The 21,103-nt window shown below is 48.1% G+C and overlaps 1 protein-coding gene across 1 annotated transcript in view; it reads left to right on the forward strand.

Moving 5' to 3' along the window:
• The window catches only part of SLC26A5 (solute carrier family 26 member 5), a 392,278-nt gene that overhangs the window by 283,035 nt on the left and 88,140 nt on the right, over positions 1–21,103 (forward strand). The window contains exon 11 of the mRNA XM_086967432.1: positions 15,335–15,412. Within this exon, the coding sequence (XP_086823558.1) occupies positions 15,335–15,412 (78 nt within the window). The remainder of the gene's footprint in view (positions 1–15,334; positions 15,413–21,103) is intronic.

Genomic DNA, 21,103 nt, shown 5'->3' on the forward strand with positions numbered 1-21,103 from the left:
CGGGACGAAGAGATAGCAACCGCTCAATAGCACGTCGAACATTAGTATCTACTATCAGTCCATTCGCGAACTGAAGCTGAAGCTCAGACAGGGCGGTCAGCACCTCGTCAGGCGCATCGGCCACTATCTGATCATGAAGGAACTTACACATTTCATTAAACACATATCTCTGGGTTGGTATATTGAATTGACAAAACGTTTCGAGAACAACACGGGGCGGATTTCTAAGAGGGTTTACCATCCAACCCATCGCCATATTATATAGCGCAACGCGTTCTCTGTTTCCAGGAAGCTGACTACGTCTCTGAGGACCATCAGAGTTAGCGGACCCATGAACAGGCCCGAGCGAATGAAAGAAACTAGCTGCAAGAGGAGAATTACGAGAACGAGTAGAGGGAGAAGTATAAGACACAGGACTAACAAGTGAAGGAGTAGAAACAGTAGCAACAGCAGGAGTTAACAAAACAGGAGCAACAGCGGGAGCAGGAGTATGTGGAAGCGGAGGAGCAGTAGGGATAGAAACAGGCAAAGGAGCAGGAACAGTCGGAAGAGCGGGTGCAGGCTGAGGAAAAGGCGGAGGAACAATAAGCGGAAGGATAGGTACGGCAGGAACCACAGGAGCTGCAGCTGCGGTACCCTGTACGTACGGAGGTGGCGACTTCATAAGATAAGACATTAAAGGATCCTCAACTGGCTCTTCCTTCTTTTCTGACTCCATAGGCAGAACGGGATAACATTTATCTACAGTCATACGCTGTAGTCTGTCAAACACTTCCTTATCCTTAACCTCCTTATCACGCTGAAATTGCTCTGCTTTCTTCACTATAGTAGCAACATTATCTCGCTGACTACGTTTATTCTGTCTGATTTCTTTCTGTCGGGCTTCTTTGCGCCACAACCGAAAGGCATCAAACATGGCCGGCCTTGATTTCCTTTCGAACAATTTAATCTCTAAATTATCTAAGATCGGGGCCTCGAAGCTACCATGAGGTGGCCAACGAAGGTCACTGTCCTTCTTCGTATATTTAATCCAATAATCATTAAAGGTAATCGGACCTAGTCCATGTTTACTATATAGTTCATAAGTGGGAGTTCCAACCGGAGGTATCGGACACGAGTCTTCCAGTCGGGAATCCGTACCACAAGGTCTGAAACAACTAAACAAAGTACTACGACCAGGCATCTTGCACACTAGCCGAGTTTCACAAACTTCAAGGGTTACGGGATTTACCAAGTCCCAGCAAAGAACAAAAACCCTCGGTTTTTGGCGGCTGCAGTCGTCAAATAACACAACAACAAAACGCTAGCAAAGTGTCACCGACAAAAACACTCACACAGCGTTAACAACAAAAACACTCGCTAAAGTGTCAACAACCAAGAACTCTGGGAGCGACCCACAAATACTTAACTCAAAGATCAATGGCGTCTCCAGGAAGGCCCGTCTATCGTCTCGCTATACCAAGGTCTACGCCAGGCGCCAAAACAGGTCTACAGTCAGGGCAGCAGTCCGTCGCAGCCGTCCGGAGGCGGGAATCTTCGCGGGAAAAGTCTTCGGGCCACTTATTTCGACAACAGGATCGATGAAGCGGAGTGCACCTTCCCTCGGAGATTTCACACGAAGTTCCTCACGATCGTCGGGCTTGGACCGGTACCACTGATGCAGCCCCACGTTGGGTGCCAACTGAAGGACTGGGTTCTGTAGGACCCAGCGGTGCCAGGGCACAACACCTGAAACCTTCGTGGGTAACCTGCTCCGGCGTACAGATGACAGAGACACGGGACACTTCCTTCGACATCAAAGATGCAAGGTTTATTTACTGCAGGGAACACAGTAGTCACGACAAGCAACACATGTGCAACTTGGGGAGACTGCTTCAAATTGGTTCTGTGGATCGCTCCTTTTATACAGTTTTTACCCATAAGACAACATGGTACACAAAGGTTTACAACCCGGTTCCCACCATTATCCCCAGAGGGGTCGCTTTGGTCGCTTTGAAAACACATGAGGTCCGGATCATAAGTGCGGAAACATTTGGCGATTCCCAACTGTAAAAACCCATCTTCCCAACATTAGTGCATTCCAATCGGTAGTAAAACAGATCGAAATAGGAACAAAGACAGGTGCAGAGGAAGACGGAGACAGTGGGGAGATCGGAAAGGGTGTAAAAAGGGGAGGTATCGGGAAACACGAGATACAGGCATCAAAGGGACGTGCCTAATGAGATGCACGGCTGAGACAATAAGTCCGTGCGGCAAGATGAGCCTCGAGCGGCGCCATCTGCTTTACAGTAACATCCCCCTCGTCATAAAGACACTTACAAAGGACATGTGTCTTCCGCGAATATCTTGGGAGTCCCAGGGTCGCGAAGCGGACATCGTCCGTTCGCTGGCTACTTGAGGGCAAGAGACAAAATGGATGCCGTATCTAAGATGGAACCCGTGGGTACAGATAAAAAAACCCACATAATAAACGAACGGTTTAGGTTAGTACAGCGAAACTGCGCACACTTACTAAACTCGTCATTTGCGGTTCATAGATACCAGACTCGACCATATTCGTGCGAGTCGACAGCACCACTTACAATTGTCACGGAACCTCAGTACAACTATCCGGCGTACTCGGATCCGGAGGAGGAACATGCTCCTTGGTCTGCCGGAGCCGACCCAGACGACCCGCAATCGGGTCAGGACCCGCAGCTATTTGCGGCAAAGACCTCACCGACGGAGGACTCGGCGGCTTTCAACGCTCTCCTTGAGAGAGCTGCGGCTAACCACGACGTCGAGCTCCACTCAGACCCGGTGGATGTGGACTTTTTATTTGACACTTTTTCAGTAGCCGAAAAGTCAGTCAAGACACTGCCGATGCTTAAGGGGGTGCTGAAACACGCAACGGAGGTCTTCAGGGAGCCCACCCGGGCGCGGGTCATCAACCCTCACATTGACAGAAAATATAAGGCAGCGCCCTCGGATCCTACATACATCAAGGGACACTTGCCACTGGACTCGTTGGTTGTATCCAACGCTCGGAAGAGGGCGAACTCGCAGAAAACTGGTGACGCTCCTCCCCCAGACAAAGAGTCCAAAATCTTTGAAGCCTCAGGGAAACGTATTGCTGCACAGGCAGCAAACATTTGGAGAATCTCAAACACACAGGCCCTACTTGCACGCTATGATAGGGCTCATTATGACACCTTAGAAACACTACTGCAACACCTGCCTGACCAATACAAGGAGGCAGGAGAAATGCTGATTCAGGAGGGAAAGCTCATCACAAACGCATCCATAAAATGTGCGCTGGATGTGGCCGATACAGCCTCCAGGGCAATCAACACCAGTGTGTTGCTTAGACGGCATGCTTGGCTGAGAATTTCAGGGTTCAAGCCCGATATTCAGACAACAATACTGAACCAAACTGTTAATCCTGACCACCTATTTGGCCCTGAGGTGGATGCCACGCTGGAAAAGATGAAAAAAGATACGGACACTGCCAAGTCGATGGGGGCCCTCCAGTCCCAGCAGTTTCGGGGCGGTTCCTTTCGTCGCTCCAATTCCAGAGGCACCTCGAGGGGTCAGGCATCGCAGTCCACTCAGTATTACAAAAGTAACACCCAACCCTCATACAACAACAAGGGTAGAGGTGGCTACAGAGGCAATAACATCAAGGGCAGGGGACGTGGAAACAACAGCTCCAGGTCCACCACCACCAACAAACAGTGACGTCTTGTCACTGCCCCCCGACCATACAACACCGGTCGGGGGGAGACTCCAGCAGTTCCTGCCCGCGTGGAAATCCATCACCACGGACAGGTGGGTCAAGTCTCTTATCCAGTACGGTTACTGTCTGGAACTTACTTCCATTCCACCAAACATACCCCCAAGAAGCCTTCCTATGTCCGGCGAGCACTTGACCTTGTTGCAGCAGGAAGTCCTTGTCATGCTGCAAAAAGGGGCAATAGAGCCCGTTCCATTGCAGGAAAGGGGAACAGGGGTTTACTCCCTGTATTTTCTAATCCCCAAAAAGGACGGATCCCTCAGGCCCATCCTGGACCTAAGGCCCCTCAACTGTTACATTCTCTCGGAGCACTTCCATATGCTCACGTTACAGCAAGTACTCCCTCTGCTTCAGCAGGGGGACTTCCTGGCTACGCTGGATCTGAAAGATGCATATTTTCATATCCCACTGCATCCTTCCCACAGGAAGTATCTCAGGTTCACGATTCAGGACCAGCATTACCAGTTCAGGGTTCTGCCGTTCGGGGTCACCACGGCGCCGAGGGTATTTACAAAGTGCTTGGCGACCTTGGCGGCGCATCTCCGGCGCCAGAACGTCCATGTCTACCCCTACCTGGACGACTGGCTCATTCAAGCAAAGACAGAACAACAGTGCGTCGACCATGTGTCACGCACCATTCATCTCCTGCACGATCTGGGATTCTCTCTGAACTACCCCAAGTCCCATCTCCAGCCCGCCCACGTGCGACAGTATCTGGGCGCGACTATCGACACTCTGGCAGCCACTGCGCAGCCAAATTCAGTGAGAATCGCCAGTATCCAGGCGCTGATCCAACGATTCAGACCCCAACACTCGCTTCCGGCGAAGGTGTTCATGCAGTTGATAGGCATGATGGCCTCCTGCATCTCCATCGTCCCGCACGCGAGACTACATATGCGTCCGCTTCAGGAGTGCTTGGCACGTCAGTGGACTCAGGCTCATGGGCAACTGACAGACCTAGTGTTGGTGAGCGGTCGGGCATACAACTCTCTGCATTGGTGGAATCCACAAAACCTTTGCAAGGGCCGACCGTTCCAAGAGCCTGTGCCACAGATTATCCTGACAACGGACGCTTCTCTCCAGGGATGGGGAGCGCATGTACTCCACTACACGGTGCAGGGACTATGGACACTACAGCAAAGGAAGATGCACATCAATGTGTTGGAACTGATGGCAATCTTCATGGCCTTGAAGGCGTTCAAAGTACATCTGTGCAACAAGGTCGTGTTGATCCGGACGGACAACATGACGGCCATGTACTACATCCAGAAGCAGGGAGGCACACACTCTCCACAGCTGTCTCATCTGGCTCAGAGCATGTGGAAGTGGGCCATTCAGAGGAACATCTTCCTCATGGCAGAGCATCTCCCGGGCAAGGACAATCAGATGGCGGATCTGCTCAGCAGGCACAGCCATCAAATGCACGAGTGGGAGATACATCCATCGGTACTCCAACCGTACTTCCAAAAGTGGGGTCATCCAGAGATAGACCTGTTCGCCACGAAAGAGAACGCAAAATGCCAAAGCTTCGCCGCCAGGTTCCCACACCCGCAATCACAGGGCAATGCGATGTGGATGAACTGGTCAGGCAGATTTGCGTACGCTTTTCCCCCAGCACCTCTGATACCGCTGGTGGCACGCAAACTCAGGCAGCACTCGATGACTCTCATCCTGGTTGCTCCAACATGGGCTCGCCAACCATGGTACACCACGTTTCTGGAACTCTCCGTGGTACCGCATCAGAGGCTTCATCTCACCCCCAGCCTTCTGACGCAGAGCCATGGCGACATTCAGCACCCAGATCCGCAACAGCTCAACCTGGCGATCTGGCTCCTGAAGTCCTAGAGTTTGGCTACCTCAATCTTCCTCCCGATTGCATGGACATCATTCGAGAGGCAAGGAAGCCCACTACTAGAGCTTGTTATGCGGCTAAATGGAAGAGGTTTGGCATCTACTGTGTTAACCACAATATTGACCCGCTAGATGCTTCCATTCAAAACATCATTTGTTACCTGTTTCACCTGTATCAATGCAATTTGGCGTACTCTTCCATCCGCATTCACCTGTCTGCTATGGCAGCATACCTACAGAATAGGCAACATCTGTCGCTCTTTAAGGTCCCTGCGATCAAGGCTTTTTTGGAAGGACTCAAAAGAGTCATTCCACCAAGGACACCACCAGCTCCGGAATGGAACCTCAATGTGGTTCTTACAAGGCTGATGGGTCCTCCCTTCGAGCCACTGCACTCTTGTGAGCTTCAGTTCCTAACTTGGAAGGTTGCGTTCTTGGTAGCAATCACATCGCTACGGAGGGTTAGCGAGCTGCAGGCGCTCACCATCCAAGAACCTTTCTTCCAGGTACACGCTAACAGGGTTGTGCTCCGCACTAACCCTAAATTCTTACCCAAGGTTGTGTCTCAATTCCATATAAACCAGACAATTGAGTTGCCTGTGTTTTTCCAGAACCCAGAGACGCTGGCGGAGCGGATGCTCCACACCCTTGACGTTAAGAGAGCCTTGATGTACTATGTAGACAGGACAAAGGATTTTCGCAAAACCAAGCAGCCTTTCGTTGCTTTTGCCACACATCACAAGGGAAACGCTATCTCCAAAGCTGGGATCGCTAGGTGGATAGTGAAATGCATTCAGATCTGTTACGCTAAAGCTAAACGCACTCTCACAATTCCACCAAGAGCCCACTCCACTAGAAAGTTGGGGGCCTCTATGGCTTTCCTAGGTAACATTCCCTTGGAAGATATTTGTAGAGCGGCTACATGGTCAACCACACATACTTTCACAAAGCATTACTGTGTAGATGTGCACTCTAAACAACAGGCAGCTGTTGGCCAGGCTGTTCTCAAAACGCTTTTTCAGACGGCTGCAGCTGGCACGGGCGGCCGCCGCTAATGGAGGGACTGCTATGTATTCTATGCACAGATATGAATTCAGCAGCCCACATGCCTCGAACTGCAAATGCTACTTACCAGTATGCATCTGTTCTTGGCATGTAGGGCTGCTGACATTCATATCGCCCGCCCTCCTCCCCGGCGCCTGTAGCAGCTGCAGCATTCATTTACATATATTTATATGCTCTTAGCATGGGCATCATTCACATACTTCACTCCATCTCTGCCAATGGCTAAAAACAATCTGGGGATGGAGGCGATGCCCATGCGCACTGTAGTCCAGGGGAGGAGCCACCTATCTCGTGATACTTCGAAGACTCTTCCAGGACAGCAATGTGCAATCATCCGGACCCAACACTAGGCGGCGATCTATGCACAGATATGAATGTCAGCAGCCCTACATGCCAAGAACAGATGCATACTGGTAAGTAGCATTTGCATTCTATCACAGTAGCGAGTTATGGTCAATATTTTACATCACGGAGCGCGCGATTATTTGTGGATTGAATTTACGTTGGTGCTAAAAGATGGGTAATTAGGCGTTTAATCTTCATCTTGTTCCTGGAGTATATGTGATTGTGCACGCGTGTTTTATAAGGTGAGTTACTTCAATTTTAAGATATTAAAGTTAGGCTCTACTGAAGGCAATTAAAATCGGATAGAAAAGGTTAGCTATTCAAACTGCATTAAAACGTTAAAAGTAAATGTATTGTTGAAGAACTCGCTTAACCAAGTTGAATTTTTGGGTCTTGTCCAGCACCACTCTCTTTGACTATACCTTTTCCAGAGAGTGGGATGGACCCACAGGCAGATGCATCTATTGGCCACTGGCTGCAATAGATCCAGAAGAAAAATTCTCGAAGTAAAAAAAAAAACACAATTCAGCAATTCTGCTCAGTGTCCATGTTTGTAGTTTTACGATTGGAAGCAAGCACCACTGTTCCTCAGAGGGCAAGGAGTTGTTGATTCCGTGGTGTCTACCAAAGGCCGGAGGCGGCATATGTACCCTGTGACCGGGTAGCTCAGTATGCTAGACAGAGACTAAATTGACACTTATTCACTTAGGCAATTGTCTACTGCAGCCACTGTCCACAGAAGAAAAAAACTGGGACTTTGGGATCCACTGACTAATATAGGTCAGGTTTCACCACAGAGGAAAATATGAAATCTGTGGTTGATGAGGAAGAAGGCAGTGCAACTGCAGTCCGCAGCCTGGCCGCAGCAGCATTGGCCCAAACCAGTGCCAGCTCCCATCAGTGTCTCAGAGGAGGAAGAATGGGTCCCATGTTCTCCTCAAAGGTGCAATTGAGTTATACTGTGTATTTGACTGAAATACACTTTTAAGATTATGTTTTACTGGTAATTTGGGGCTTGATACTACTAGGCCAACAAGACCACTGATACAAAGAAGACATTTCATACAGGAAGAAGGACTAAAAGGACTAAAAGCGATCCACAACAAGCATTCTGCACCTTTGGGTTATTCCACCCGAAATCTATGCACCTCAAAGATGACTGTTATTCATCATAGGTAATACCCTAGGAAAGGGAGCTTTGGCCTCCATTGGAATCGATGCAGGATGAACATTTCATTGGCTCCATATATCCCTCCACCATCCGCTTACTTAACAAAGGATATTGCAGTTCCATCATGAGTGCAAGGATTCACTCAGATAAGTGCTGGAGATAGTAGACACTTGATCGAGACTCGATGTAGCGCAGCCCAGGTCGGTGCAGATCCTTAGGCTGGAACTAATCTCACAGCTTCGGAAAGGTGATGAAGATGATGCTGCTGAAGGAGGTCACACCGCATACTCATGGTAGTTTGTGATGAATGAGACATGTGGGTTTGAAAACCGAAAAACTTGCTGCAGTAACCAACAAGTAGCGCTATAACAATCCAGTTATTTCTGTGTTAAAAAGTAAAAAATGTCTAACGTCATTTCAGACTCCAAAATGGAATATCAGCTCCACTGTAGCCAGTTTCATAGGTACCTTCAGCTCTGCCATGCGCTGACCCCTTCCATTACTGCCCTGTCTGATCTCCCCGAATTTAATCCGTTAGAGGGCAAACTTTCTATGGGTGATTTAAGTAATTGCAACGATCTATCAAACACTTACCTCCAATCACCCTGACACATTCCGTGCCCTCCGGGTTGCTTGGGTGGCAGATGTATGGGCCCTTGGGTATGAGGATTGAACAAAGGCACTGGAGATGCAATGAATGGCTGTAATAGCGGCCCGGCTCAGACTGATACAGCTTAAGTATCTCCACAGGGTATATTTTACGTGCCGTAGACTCTGGTGTATGGATGTGATCGCCTCCCCGACCTGTCTTCGGTGTGGCACCATGGAAGGCACATTTATTCATACAAAGTGGAGCTGTCCGGATTTGCAAAGATTCTGGTATGGTGTGAGGGCCTGTCTGGGCGGGGTTCTCCCTTGGTCAATCTTAATGGACCCAAAACATACCCTTCTTCATCTCACCTATCACATCAGATGAAATGAAAATAATGCAACAAAAAGAATAACGGATCTTTGAATACAAAGGTTTTGGATTTGGTTTTGACGATCCACATTCAAAGTAGTGAAAGAACTTTACAACCCCTTCGGGATTAAGCTGTGACTAGGGGACGTCACCCAATCAAGGGTCACGCTGTTTTTTCCTTGGCATTAGTACTCCATGACGGAGAGTACACCCTAGAGCACGCAACAACGTATAAAAAAAACCTAGATGGCCCAGTGTGCGAGCGTGATAAAATATATTTGCACAGAATGACACCATTTTTGGTGACGAACGGAATTAGGAATTCTTGCCAAGTTGTTGATGTTAGAAATTATGCATCTTAAGCACTAAACCACTTCTCGCCAGGAGTACCTAACTGAAAGTAGGAACTTACTGTGCGGCTCACACACTCAGTTTGAACAGTTCCAATTCTAGCAGGCCTTTCCAGAAACTCTGTTTTGGGCCTTTTTTTCAGTGGCATATTTTTAGACTGGTCATGGAAGGTGCTGTCCATCTGCAAAACATTCTTCCCTTTGAGTTTACCCGGCTGTACTGAAAGACTTAGTCACATGAGTTGTTAAGGCCCTAATGCGCAGCGTTTCAATTCTTTACGAAAAACCTTCATGTGCTGCCCTTTTCACGAATGTCTTCAACAAGTCCAATTCAACACCATTTTGATGCTGGTTCTTGGTTTGCCTGCTGCAAGAGAAAACCACTCCTTTCAAGTGGCAGGGCCCAATCATTGAACTTGGTGTTTGTCGTTGTATAGAATTTTTAAAGTGCGTTTTCAATCCCACAATAATTTCTTGATATCTTAACCTATACAGAATGCCCGGTGGCTGCTATGAGATCAGTGTCTGACTACTAAACAGAGTTTTGATGAGTTTACTGAAACTAAATCCCGTCTTTGTAGTGTGGCTTTAGGGAGGGAAATTGTTCCTTGTACAATCAGGGACAGTGAGAAAGCACTGGCACCAGATCATTCCTTGAAGATGAAAGTCTTGATAGAGACAGAGTCCAATGTGCGCAGATTACAGCAGGAGAGGTTGGTGTACGTTTCGGAGTCAAGAATTGAGACCAGAACCATGAAAGGCGCATCTCTAAATAGATCACTTATGATACATTTATCCACTGCAAGACACACAGCAATGGCTAAACTTGACATAGCAGGTGGAGCAGGATCCTTGCACCTCTTTGCACCTGTTAAATTCCTAGAATAGAGAGATTCAGAAGACATTGACAATGGCCATTGACAAGGACTGATCATGAAGCAGCTAGTGCCATCCTGTCGAGGCTCTCAGGGAAAGGGAGGTATTTATGGCTTCAGAATTAGCTGGTTGATGTACATTCAACTGTCTACCGCCTACACACAAGAAATGAGCAGACTAGCTAGGTGTTAGTATGAGTTATGCATGATCCGCATAATTGTTGAAAACCTTACAATAAGACAGAATGCTGATCATCAATGATTTGGTCTATGTGTTGAAAAATAGTGGGCGGCACGGTTCATTCCTGTGAGGACATTTGGAAAGAAATTGACTAATGAGCACTGAACTAAAATCTTGAAAATAATAAAGACTGAAATTGTGCCTGCACCTCTCTCTTGAATCAGGATCCACTCGGCTCACACGAAAGACAGAGTGGTTGAAGACGTTGAAGGGCTCCATGAGATTTAAAAGAATGAGCCTCCGGCTCTGCCATAGTCAACCTCTTTCCTATTATAAGGCACAATGGCCACAAGATACAAGCTACTGTGGGGGTTAAAAGCTAGTCTACGTGGGATCCAGCTCATGGTGAGATTCAACAGATGACTGTAGTCGAGGGTGCATGGCTTTGACAAGGAGTCTTTCTGTATATGAAATACTATATATTGAATGAAGGCTTGAAAGATCAGTAGGGGCCTGTTGATGCTTCTGAAGAAAAGGAGGGACTACTGTATGCTTTAGCATGTTGGCGGCTGTGCTGCTAGTTCCAAAGATAATTAAATGCCAGAAAACAAGTTGGTGATTATGGCAGGAGCTGCCAGAAAGACTTTGAATACTTTTGGAAGTTAAAACGATAGCTATAGCTGCCTGTGGGTACTTTAGTGTCCCATCATGTAGCAAATAAAGTCTTTCTCGAACAGACAGCACCAGATAAAATAGAGCTAAATTAAAACAGGTAAACACATCAGGTAATATCATTAAATAGAATAGTGCAGGGCGGATTTGTGTAAAATGCTGTTCAATAGACAGTGGAATGATGAGACTTAGGCCTGATTACAACTTTGGACGCCACACCGCCAAAGCCGTGAGCAGACCACTTTCCAGATTAGGAGTTTCCTCCTGTCTTGCAGGCTGGTTTTTGGCTTTCCCACGGCGGTGTCTCTGAAAATCGGCACTGCAATGGGAATTCCAAAATCAGTTCCTAAATGGCATGGACTGAAAAGTGCTTGCATCCCCATGCCAAGATAGCGCATGGAGCCCTACAGAGCCCCCTTTCCTCTTTGCCATGGTGTTCATGGAGTAGGAACCTCCATGACACCGCTGGTGGAGAGGAAACTCGCAATAAGCTTGGTGAGATCACGGAGGTCCCACCAACTATATTACGGCCTCCTGACTGCTGCAACACCGCCAGGGAACAGCAGATCCTTGGCAGCTGTGGCAGGACAATGGCGGTCCGACCGCCCTAATCCGATAGGGCAGTAGACAGACTTCTGCCGCTGCACCCCCACAAGTCTGGAAGTCCACGGACCGCCAGGCTCGTAATCAGCCCCTTAGTTGTTTATAAAAAGTGCAAAACATAATAAAGTGCAATGTGTCCTGGGCTGAGATATTATTAAAGCTGCATGGAATGTGGGTGGAACCAACTGAACAACCTCATGAAGTGCTAACAAGTGATGTATTGAGTTAGATTTGAAACATATAAAAAAAAAATCAGTGGTAATCAGACATGTTATAGGTGAGATACAGTTCAATTAGAAAAGTGGTCTGAAGAGGTAGGTAGGCTATTACAGAAGATTTATCCTTGGCCAATAATGGTCTCTCATTTGCCCTCCAAGTTGCAAAAGCTATCTTGGTCTAAACGTAGTCCTCCCATAAACTAAAGACTCTGGGTGCCAAAAAGTTTTCTGGGTGGCCCAACTTGCAAAATCAGACCTTAATGTTGCTAATCCATGGAATACTGGTCGGTCCACCAAGAGCAGGCAGTCTTTTAGTAATAAGTGGTTAAAATGCCTAGCAGGGCGTACCCACGCCAAAATCCAGAGTAAGGGCCGTACCGTCAGTATATCCTCAGGATAATCAATCTCTAGATCCTCATGGATAATTACAGAAGAAGTACACTGGGGAGAGAAATAAGTTTTCTTAAAAACTGCTAAGCAGACCTCAGTGCCAGTACTCCTTCACCAAAACAAGGTATTGTCTATTTGTGCTACATTTGGCTAAGGACTTTAGCACCCATGTAAGTCCCTCGTAAATGGTATCCCAGGTACCTAGGGCATGAGTGCCAAAGAGGATACCAAAGGCCTGCAGCATATCTTATGACACCTTAAGAAAAATCCACACACGAATTCCACACAGACTACCATTATTGCAGGCTGCATGACATGATGCAAAACATAACATAACGTGCCTTTATTGTTACCCAACGGTACTCATTTTATAGACCTCAGAAGGATGAAAGGCTGAGTGGACCACCGGGATTTGAACCTGTGACAATGAGGTTGAACTCGGGCCCCTACAGTGGACGCATTCCAATAAGCCACAAGGCCATAAGTGAAAACATAATATGGCACGCTCCTGTGTGTCATGCCAAATCACTGCATCTTATATATGCAAGTCACCTCTAAAGCAGGCCTTTGAGCCCTAAGGCAAGGCGCATTATATTTTATGAGGACATATCTACATGAGCAGATAGGCCCCTTGTGAAGTCTAGTTCTATTAGTGAATATTGCAAGTGAGCAGTGAAGCCATCTTAAGGTAAGTACTGGGCACTTGTCAAAACGAGTTCCCCAGCTATATAATGGTTTCACTGAAACATATGGGGTTTGGTTATAAAACACCTCATATTAATAAACCCACACTGATTCCAGTGATGGATTTATTAATACATGTACCCAGAGGGTACCTTAGAGGTACCTCCTGAAACATACCAACCCTCTTGTATGCTGGATGACTGGTCTAGTCCAGCCTGCCACCACATGCTAGTTTCTGACTCCCTAGGAGGTGAGAGCCTTGTTATCAGAACATAGAAACAATGCCTGTTATTGGGAGAGGTATTATCACCTCTACCCCCAATAAGGATGGTAAATTAGCATTCCAAGGCAGAGAGAGACTGGTATGCGAATCTGGCTTCCATCAGGGGGAGGGGATGCCACGCACCTGAGTAGGGCCCATTAGTCACCTGGACAGGTAGGAAAATTAGTAGTCAGAGAGGCGTGTCCACCATCAGGCTAGTTCCAACCCTAAGGTGGACTACCTGATGTTGATATGAAATTTAAACGTCTGCCATCTTGGTGATGTTAGAATTAGGAACTCTGGGACAGGGTTATGCCCACTTCCCGCAGGAAGTAGTCCTACAGGGGGCATAGTGACCCCAGGCGTAAGTAGCCATTAGCTACTACTAAACACTCCCCTAAATCTAGTTTTTAGGGGAGCCCCTGGCACCACGAAATCAGATTCCTGCCAAACAAAGAAGGACATTGAAAAGCAGCGAGAAGCCAGGACTGTGGCGAACCAACTGACTTGGCCCAAACCCTGTCGGCCTGTCTGCTGTTGGAAACGTGCTCCAAAGTCGTCTCTTCCTGCAGATGCTGTGCCTCCGAAAGCCTGGGAGGACTGCCTGCCTTCAACAAAGACCCACGAACTCCTGTGGAGTAGCAGAACTGCTTCCCTGCATCATGTAGGCACTCCAAAAGAACTGAGAGGACTTCGGACCCCCAAAAACCTGACACCGAAACTACCACAACACCCGTGCCCCCTTAGCCTGAGTTGAAGTGGGCCAACAGTTCCAGCATGGTCCCCCACCCTCCAGAGACAAAGCTGACCTTCGGTTTGCCCACAGTGGACTCACCGACGCCACCTGAGGTCTTTATTGAGGACAATGGGGTACAGCTTACTTCTAACCAGATGCAAAATCTTCTCAAGGAAATGTCCGTAAGACATCTCAAAACAGCCCTATACTGTCCAACAGCGTATGGAATGGTAGAACTTGTGACTCAAATGATAAAAGTCTGTATGCAAGGGGCAGAAAAGGCAAGTTCCAATTGCAAAAGCTATACTTAGCTGGGAGGTTAACAACATGGTGTGTGGTTTGGGGATAGACGATAGGTGGAGGGACTGGTGCGATCAAGGTCAGGCAGCGTAGTTGATGGTAGCATATCCAACCAAGAAGATATCCAACCAAGGAGAACATATATCAGGACACAATGGTTGCATTTTATATTAGTTTTAGTGTAACATGATGGATGATAAGTTTAGAAAATTGGGCAGTGCATGCTGGTGGCAATGCAACATTTGGGGTCTGACCAAAAAGGAAGCAATTGAAAAAAAGGAAGAGGCAAAAAAGAATGTGACTTTATGTTCAACTTTCCATTCCCTACCCTTTGAGTCCCAACACAGTTCTGCATACCTTGTAAATCTCTTTCAAGAGCACAAAAAGCTTTCTTTTATGGCCCATACACAAGCATGAATTCTCAGGTGCTTTACACGTAAAACAAGGTGCTGTGGCCGAGGAGGAATACTGTTGTGTGCTCACCACTCAGGATGGTGAGGTCATGCCTAATAGTGTGGTTACTGCTATGTTGTTGACCAGAGACTAACTGAGAATTCATGATGAATTAGGGGCTTTAAACCATGCGCAGGTTGGTGGATCTACAAGGGGTATGGTTTTAGTAGGAAGAGCTGGTGACTGGTAAGGTATCTGGTGGGGTCATGGAAAAAAAGTAGCCTTGGAATCCAAATAGTGGGTACATTTTAAGCAATCTAGAGACACTTAATTTCAAAAAGTATGTCACACATTTCTTCTGCCAGAAGTGCAGAAGAAGTACGTTTTGCATAGCAGAACACAAGAGACCATCTTTGTATGGACACTTAAATGCATATTTTAATGTGATTTGTCTTTCAAATTGCAGGTCTCTTAAATTGATATTTTAATGTGATTTGTCTTTCAGATGGCAGGCCTCTTGTCATCCATTTTGGTATTGCTGGTTATTTTAGTGATTGGCTATCTGTTTGAACCATTACCCCAGGTATGTAAAATGTGCTAAAATGTGAAAACTATACCACTTGTTTAAGGCATTACTTAGATGTACCCTCAGTATTAAAAATAAATGTACCACAAATATACATTTTCAGTGTTTTGACATTTCTTTTAAATTTTCATGCAGTGGTGTATAAACATCACTGAAGGGGATTTGTTGCACTGATATAAAAGTAAGAGCTGAGCATAGATTAATTTCAACCCATTTCTCCTACCACTACCTACTATATGAGGTGTCCTCCCTCCCATCTAGGCACTATGTGACCCAGCTTGAACAATTTAAACGTTAAACCTACCCTCCCTCGGCAGTATTGACCCTCCCTTTAAATGGGCAGTAAGTGACCAAAGGCAATTCCAGTTTTTCTTTGTCTGCTTCTTCAGAAATTCATGACTTGAACCTTATGGTCAGGCTCTGAAGATCCAGCGTATGGAACTTAAGGTAAGTTTTCTGGTGTTGCCGGGAACCTGGTGTAAGTTCCAAACCATCATAGTTTTTCCCTGATGCACAGCCCTACCAATTACCTCTCATTAGGCGTTAGACTAATACATTTTAGTGTGGTGGTCTGCATCACTGCATTGAAATGCATCATCAAGCTTTTTTAGCGCCTTGACTACCTGTGGGTGCTGAGCCTGGGTGAACAGCACGTATCCAAGATGGCCACCGGGTAGGAGCTCTTGGTAAGAGCTCCAAGTGCTGGAGATCCCAATCTGGCTTTATCTCCGTTAGCACCCAGCTGCATCCTCCACCATTCCGGGCAAAGCAATATAAGAGTAACTGGAGTACAAGTAACTGGAATTAAAGTAACTTTTTCCTCCTTACCTGCCTGGCGGAGGACGAAACCTGCGGAGGATCACCGACCTGCCTGGAGGCTGCACATCGCAGGGGAAGGCTAAGTCACCCCCACCTTCCTCGTCGGACCCTGGGCTCCCCCTGACCAGAGGCGGAGCACGGCTCTGGTGCTTGCTGCCTGGAGCCCGCTGCGGACGGCGGGTGCACGTTGTGGTTGCCCGTGACTGCCTGCGGGACGAGCTGGGGCGGTGCACCAGAGGTGACTGCGGGACAAGCTGCGGCGTTGCAGCGGAGGTGTCCAACCCGGCGGCAAACACAACATCTAGCGCCGGGCGGAGTGGAGGTGGACTCACCAGCGGTCTGCCATCGGGGGCATCCGATGCGCCTGTGGGCGCCGCCACCAGCACCGGCTGCAGAGGTTGGTCTGCTACTGCTACGGCGCCGGGCGATCCCGGCATGGTAGGGAAGGACGACGCAGGAGGCGGTCGGCGAGCGGAGGCGTGTTGCACCACCACAGGAGCAGCGGCTGACCGAGTGGAGCCCTGAGGCTGGCGGAACCCAGAGGAGCAGCGACCCACAGCGGGAGCCTTCGCCGCCTGCGACAGGAGTCAGAGTTGACCGGAGGTGAGGCGCTACTGCCCAGAGAGTGGCAGGAGTGGAGCCGTGGGGTGGACGAGAGGCCGTGAGGCGGACCAGGATCAATCCTGAATCGGGTGGGGCAGGTGAGGGTCCCTCGACAGCGCGATACATCTTCCGCTGCTGGAGGGAGCCGGGCTCTGCCCCCAGGACCCCGGGGACTGCCAGTTTTTGGCTCTGGAGTGGCACGTGGACTGGTGGCTGGGTCCGATTGCGACCACTCGGCCTTCTAGCCCCTCCAGCACTTAATTAAGTTTGAGCTAGATATCTGGATGTATTTTCGCCCAGGGGAACTACGGGATCTGCAGGAGAGGGGGAACGGGCAGTCGAGAAGGGCACAGTGACACATATTGAGTCGAAGGGGGTTGCAGCCCAGCTGCCCTGGCCGTGCACGCAAATCAAACTGCCAGTAGGCGCTGCACACTGTAGCTGTGTGTTCCCTCGGACTAGAATTCCGATAAATGCATCACTTTACATCACTTTGCTGGCAACATCAAAGCACTGGCTGAGCAGATCAACAAGAAGGTATTTATCCACCCTGATCGCCTGTACACATTTACTTTTCCTTTGTACAAAATGGCTGGGGCCATAAAACTGTAGCAATAAATTACCTCCTGTAGCCACGAGGCCCATGAGGCTCCCCGGCCTGACTCCTCCACACAAGACCACCAAAACAGAGATAAGACTCCCTCCCTCCCAGCAAGATAGGAACTGGGCTTGCTCAAATAGAAACTGATTCTGCCCTTCCCTGGTCCTAAAGCAACAGCAACTAACAGAGGACTATCGTATCTATCTCCCCTATTTTGGCGGCCATTTTAGAGTGGTCTCGCTCTCTATGGCGGCCATCATGGACTAGTCCTTCTCAATATATGACCATACCTAAGATCTGGCCACTTTAGATTAATCTCAACTACAGAGTGTCTACCTTTTATTGCAGTATTATACTTCTACTTGTATTTAATGCACCGACCGCTCATATATTTCTGTCTACTCACTAGTGTCATTTTTTGACTCATGCTGCCTTTTGTTTGCACCGGTATTTTGGACCGGTATATCTTGAATATTATACTTCTATGTGTATACTGTACATTATTATAAGCTGCACCCATCTCACTTCTTATTCTTGTACTGCACTGATCGCTACCTCACATATTTATATACATTTTTTGTAAGCTGCGCCCATCTCTTTCTATTCCTGTAAGCGGCACCCTTTTCACTTTTTATTCCTGGATTACATGCTGTACTTTTTATTCCTGGATTACATACTGTACATTATTTTAAGCTGCACCCATCTCACTTTTTATTCTTGTACTGCACTGATCGCTACCTCACATATTTATATACATTTTTTGTAAGCTGCGCCCATCTCTCTTTCTATTCCTGTAAGCTGCACCCATTTCACTTTTATTCCTGGATTACACCAACAGCTACCTCTTATATTTTGGTTATGCGGGTTGATCACTAGTGCCACTTTTGTACTTTGTAACTTACTGTATGCATTTGCGCTACTGCAATTACACATACAGCTACCTCTTATATTTTGGTTATGCGGTTGATCACTAGTGCCACTTTTGTACTTTGTAACTTACTGTATGTAATTGCTCTACTGCACATTCTTATATTTTGGTTATGCTGGTTGATCACTAGTGCCACTTTTGTATTTTGTAATTTACTGTATGTATTTGTTTTTCTACACACTTATATTCGGGTTATGCTGGTTGATCACTAGTGCCACTTTTGTACTTTGTAATTTACTGTATGTATTTGTTTTTCTGCACATGTGTACCACTATAGTGCATTCTCCCATACCCACCTAAACCACCTTTCCCAACATGGATCCTATCGGCAATCACACATATAAAATCAACTACCCACTGACACTCACCAAAAAAGCTGCTAAACGCTTTAAACACAACTTCCTTAGATCACACCCTGAAACCCCCTTTGCTGACACCTACTTCTCACCGGTCAATTGATCCCTGAACACCGATATCATCTTCCACACCACACGCAGAGCTCAATGGAGAAAAGCATTCTTCACCCTACTCACCGTTTCCTCCACTAGAAAATCTGCTCACAGCCTAACTCTCTCCATCACACCATCCCAAGTCTTTCCAGGCAGAGCCACCATCACTATTTACAATAACGGGATTGTCCTATCACAATCCACAGACAGGAACCTGGAACTGCTAGACAACATGTTCCCCACCTTCAAAGAACACCTCTCCAATTCACGGACAAACACTCATACCTCCCCCAGTCCCACCAACCATGTCCTCACAGCTTCATACTCTTCAATCAGGGACTCACCTACCACCCCTGACCTCCCATCCCCAACCCACAACCCCACTATCCCAATTCAGCACTCCATCACAGACACAGTTCGCTCCCCCTTATACACCGCCCTTTCCCCCGCCCCTTCTACCAACTTGCGGACCTCCACACATACCCTCAACACTCCTATCACACCTACAGCGGGCATTAACACCCCGCTCGCCGTTGACAGCACAGTTCCCACCCATAACACACCTAACTTTGTCCAGCACCAGAATAACACCCATTCCGACAATTCCCCCCCGTTATCCCCCCCTATTCTCAGTCCTCATTACCCTCTAATCAACCTCGCAGAACATACCCCCTCTCCTAATTTAACTCCCCCTCCCCTCAACAGGACCATCTCCAATCCCACTTCCCCTCCTACTCTCAGCCCCCATTACCCTCCTTACACCCCCACCACGGCTACCAGTCTCCCAGCCTACACCTCGTCCCTCCCGCCTACCACCAATGCCCTCACCCATAACACCAACTTCCTCCCTACCTCATCCACACCCCTCCCGGCCAAAACCTCTCGCCTCCCTAACCCCATCCCGCACACCAACACAACGCAGACCTGCTCGAACACCAGCCCTCCCTCCCACCTGCACACGAATTCCCTGGCCAGCCATTCACCCCTGACTGCCACTCCCACCCCCACCACCTACCCTACGATGGAATACATCACGGCCACCCTCACTCAGATCAAAGAAGACATTCACGCCATCAAAGAACTACTCTCCACACACCCCATACACCGCCCACCCACCTCCACCCCCCCTCCCAACTTGTCTCCTACTCCGCCGGCGGACCCCCACCCTCATCACGCCTCACACCAGGCGTCAATCCCTGCTCATAGGCGCAGCAACTGCCCTCGTCCCCCGCATCGCCCATGCAATCCCTCACACATCTACACCTCCCCGCCAAACTTGTCCCCCACCCCTCCGACTAACTCTCGCACTCAGCTATCCCCCAATCTGACATCAATCCCAGCTCTTAATCGCAACAACCGCCCTCGCCGCACTCACAACTCTTCTTCTGACCTCGACACACTCACCCTTCTCCGCTCCTATGACCCAGCCCCCCAAACTCACACAAGCACCCCACACCGCAACATTCCCACGATACACCCAAATCCCCTTAGACCACCCACACTAAACAGCAGATTCTCCATCCCCAATAACCTTAGAAAAGTCCCTCTCTCGCTAGAACCATCTAACACCCTCTACACACCCCGTCTCAAATGCATTCTCCTCAACTGCAGATCGGCCACGAAACACTCAGCAGCCATTGCTGAGCTCCTCTTATCGCGGGACCTTGACCTAATCATACTGACTGAAACGTGGCTAACTGAATCTTCGACACCCATAATGGACATTCTGGTTCCTCCCAACTACCACATTATCAGGCTCGACAGAACAGGCCAAATAGGTGGTGGAATCGCATGCATCTACAGGAACAACCTCTCTGTTCAGAAAGTCAATTCCACATCCCTACCATCCCCAACATCCTGGGAATACATCTGCCTCAACATTATTAGTGAGGGCAAACCGATATGCTCTCTTCACAGCATTTACCACCCACCCAGGGACAACCTCACCTTTTCCCAACAAATCATGGATATGATCTCAACCAATTCCGGACGCCAGCTCACCCAAATATACCTTGGTGACTTCAACCTCCACTGGAATGACCCCAACGACGCGGTGGTAAATAGTCTTAAAAATTTCCTCGATGCCCTTAACCTCACCCAAATATGCAACAGCCCGACACACGAGAAAGGCTCTACCATCGACCTGATCATCTCCAAAGAGGACTCTATCCAACTCGAATCCATCCAACCCTGTGACTGGTCAGATCATCATATTATCACATTCTTTATCAACGAAAAAGTCAAAGTCAACCCAGCGCAACTCTCCAAGCCCAAAGTCTGGAAAAGAG

Source organism: Lissotriton vulgaris, chromosome 1_1 (assembly GCF_964263255.1).
Source record: "Lissotriton vulgaris chromosome 1_1, aLisVul1.2, whole genome shotgun sequence".
NCBI classification, from domain to species: domain Eukaryota; kingdom Metazoa; phylum Chordata; class Amphibia; order Caudata; family Salamandridae; genus Lissotriton; species Lissotriton vulgaris.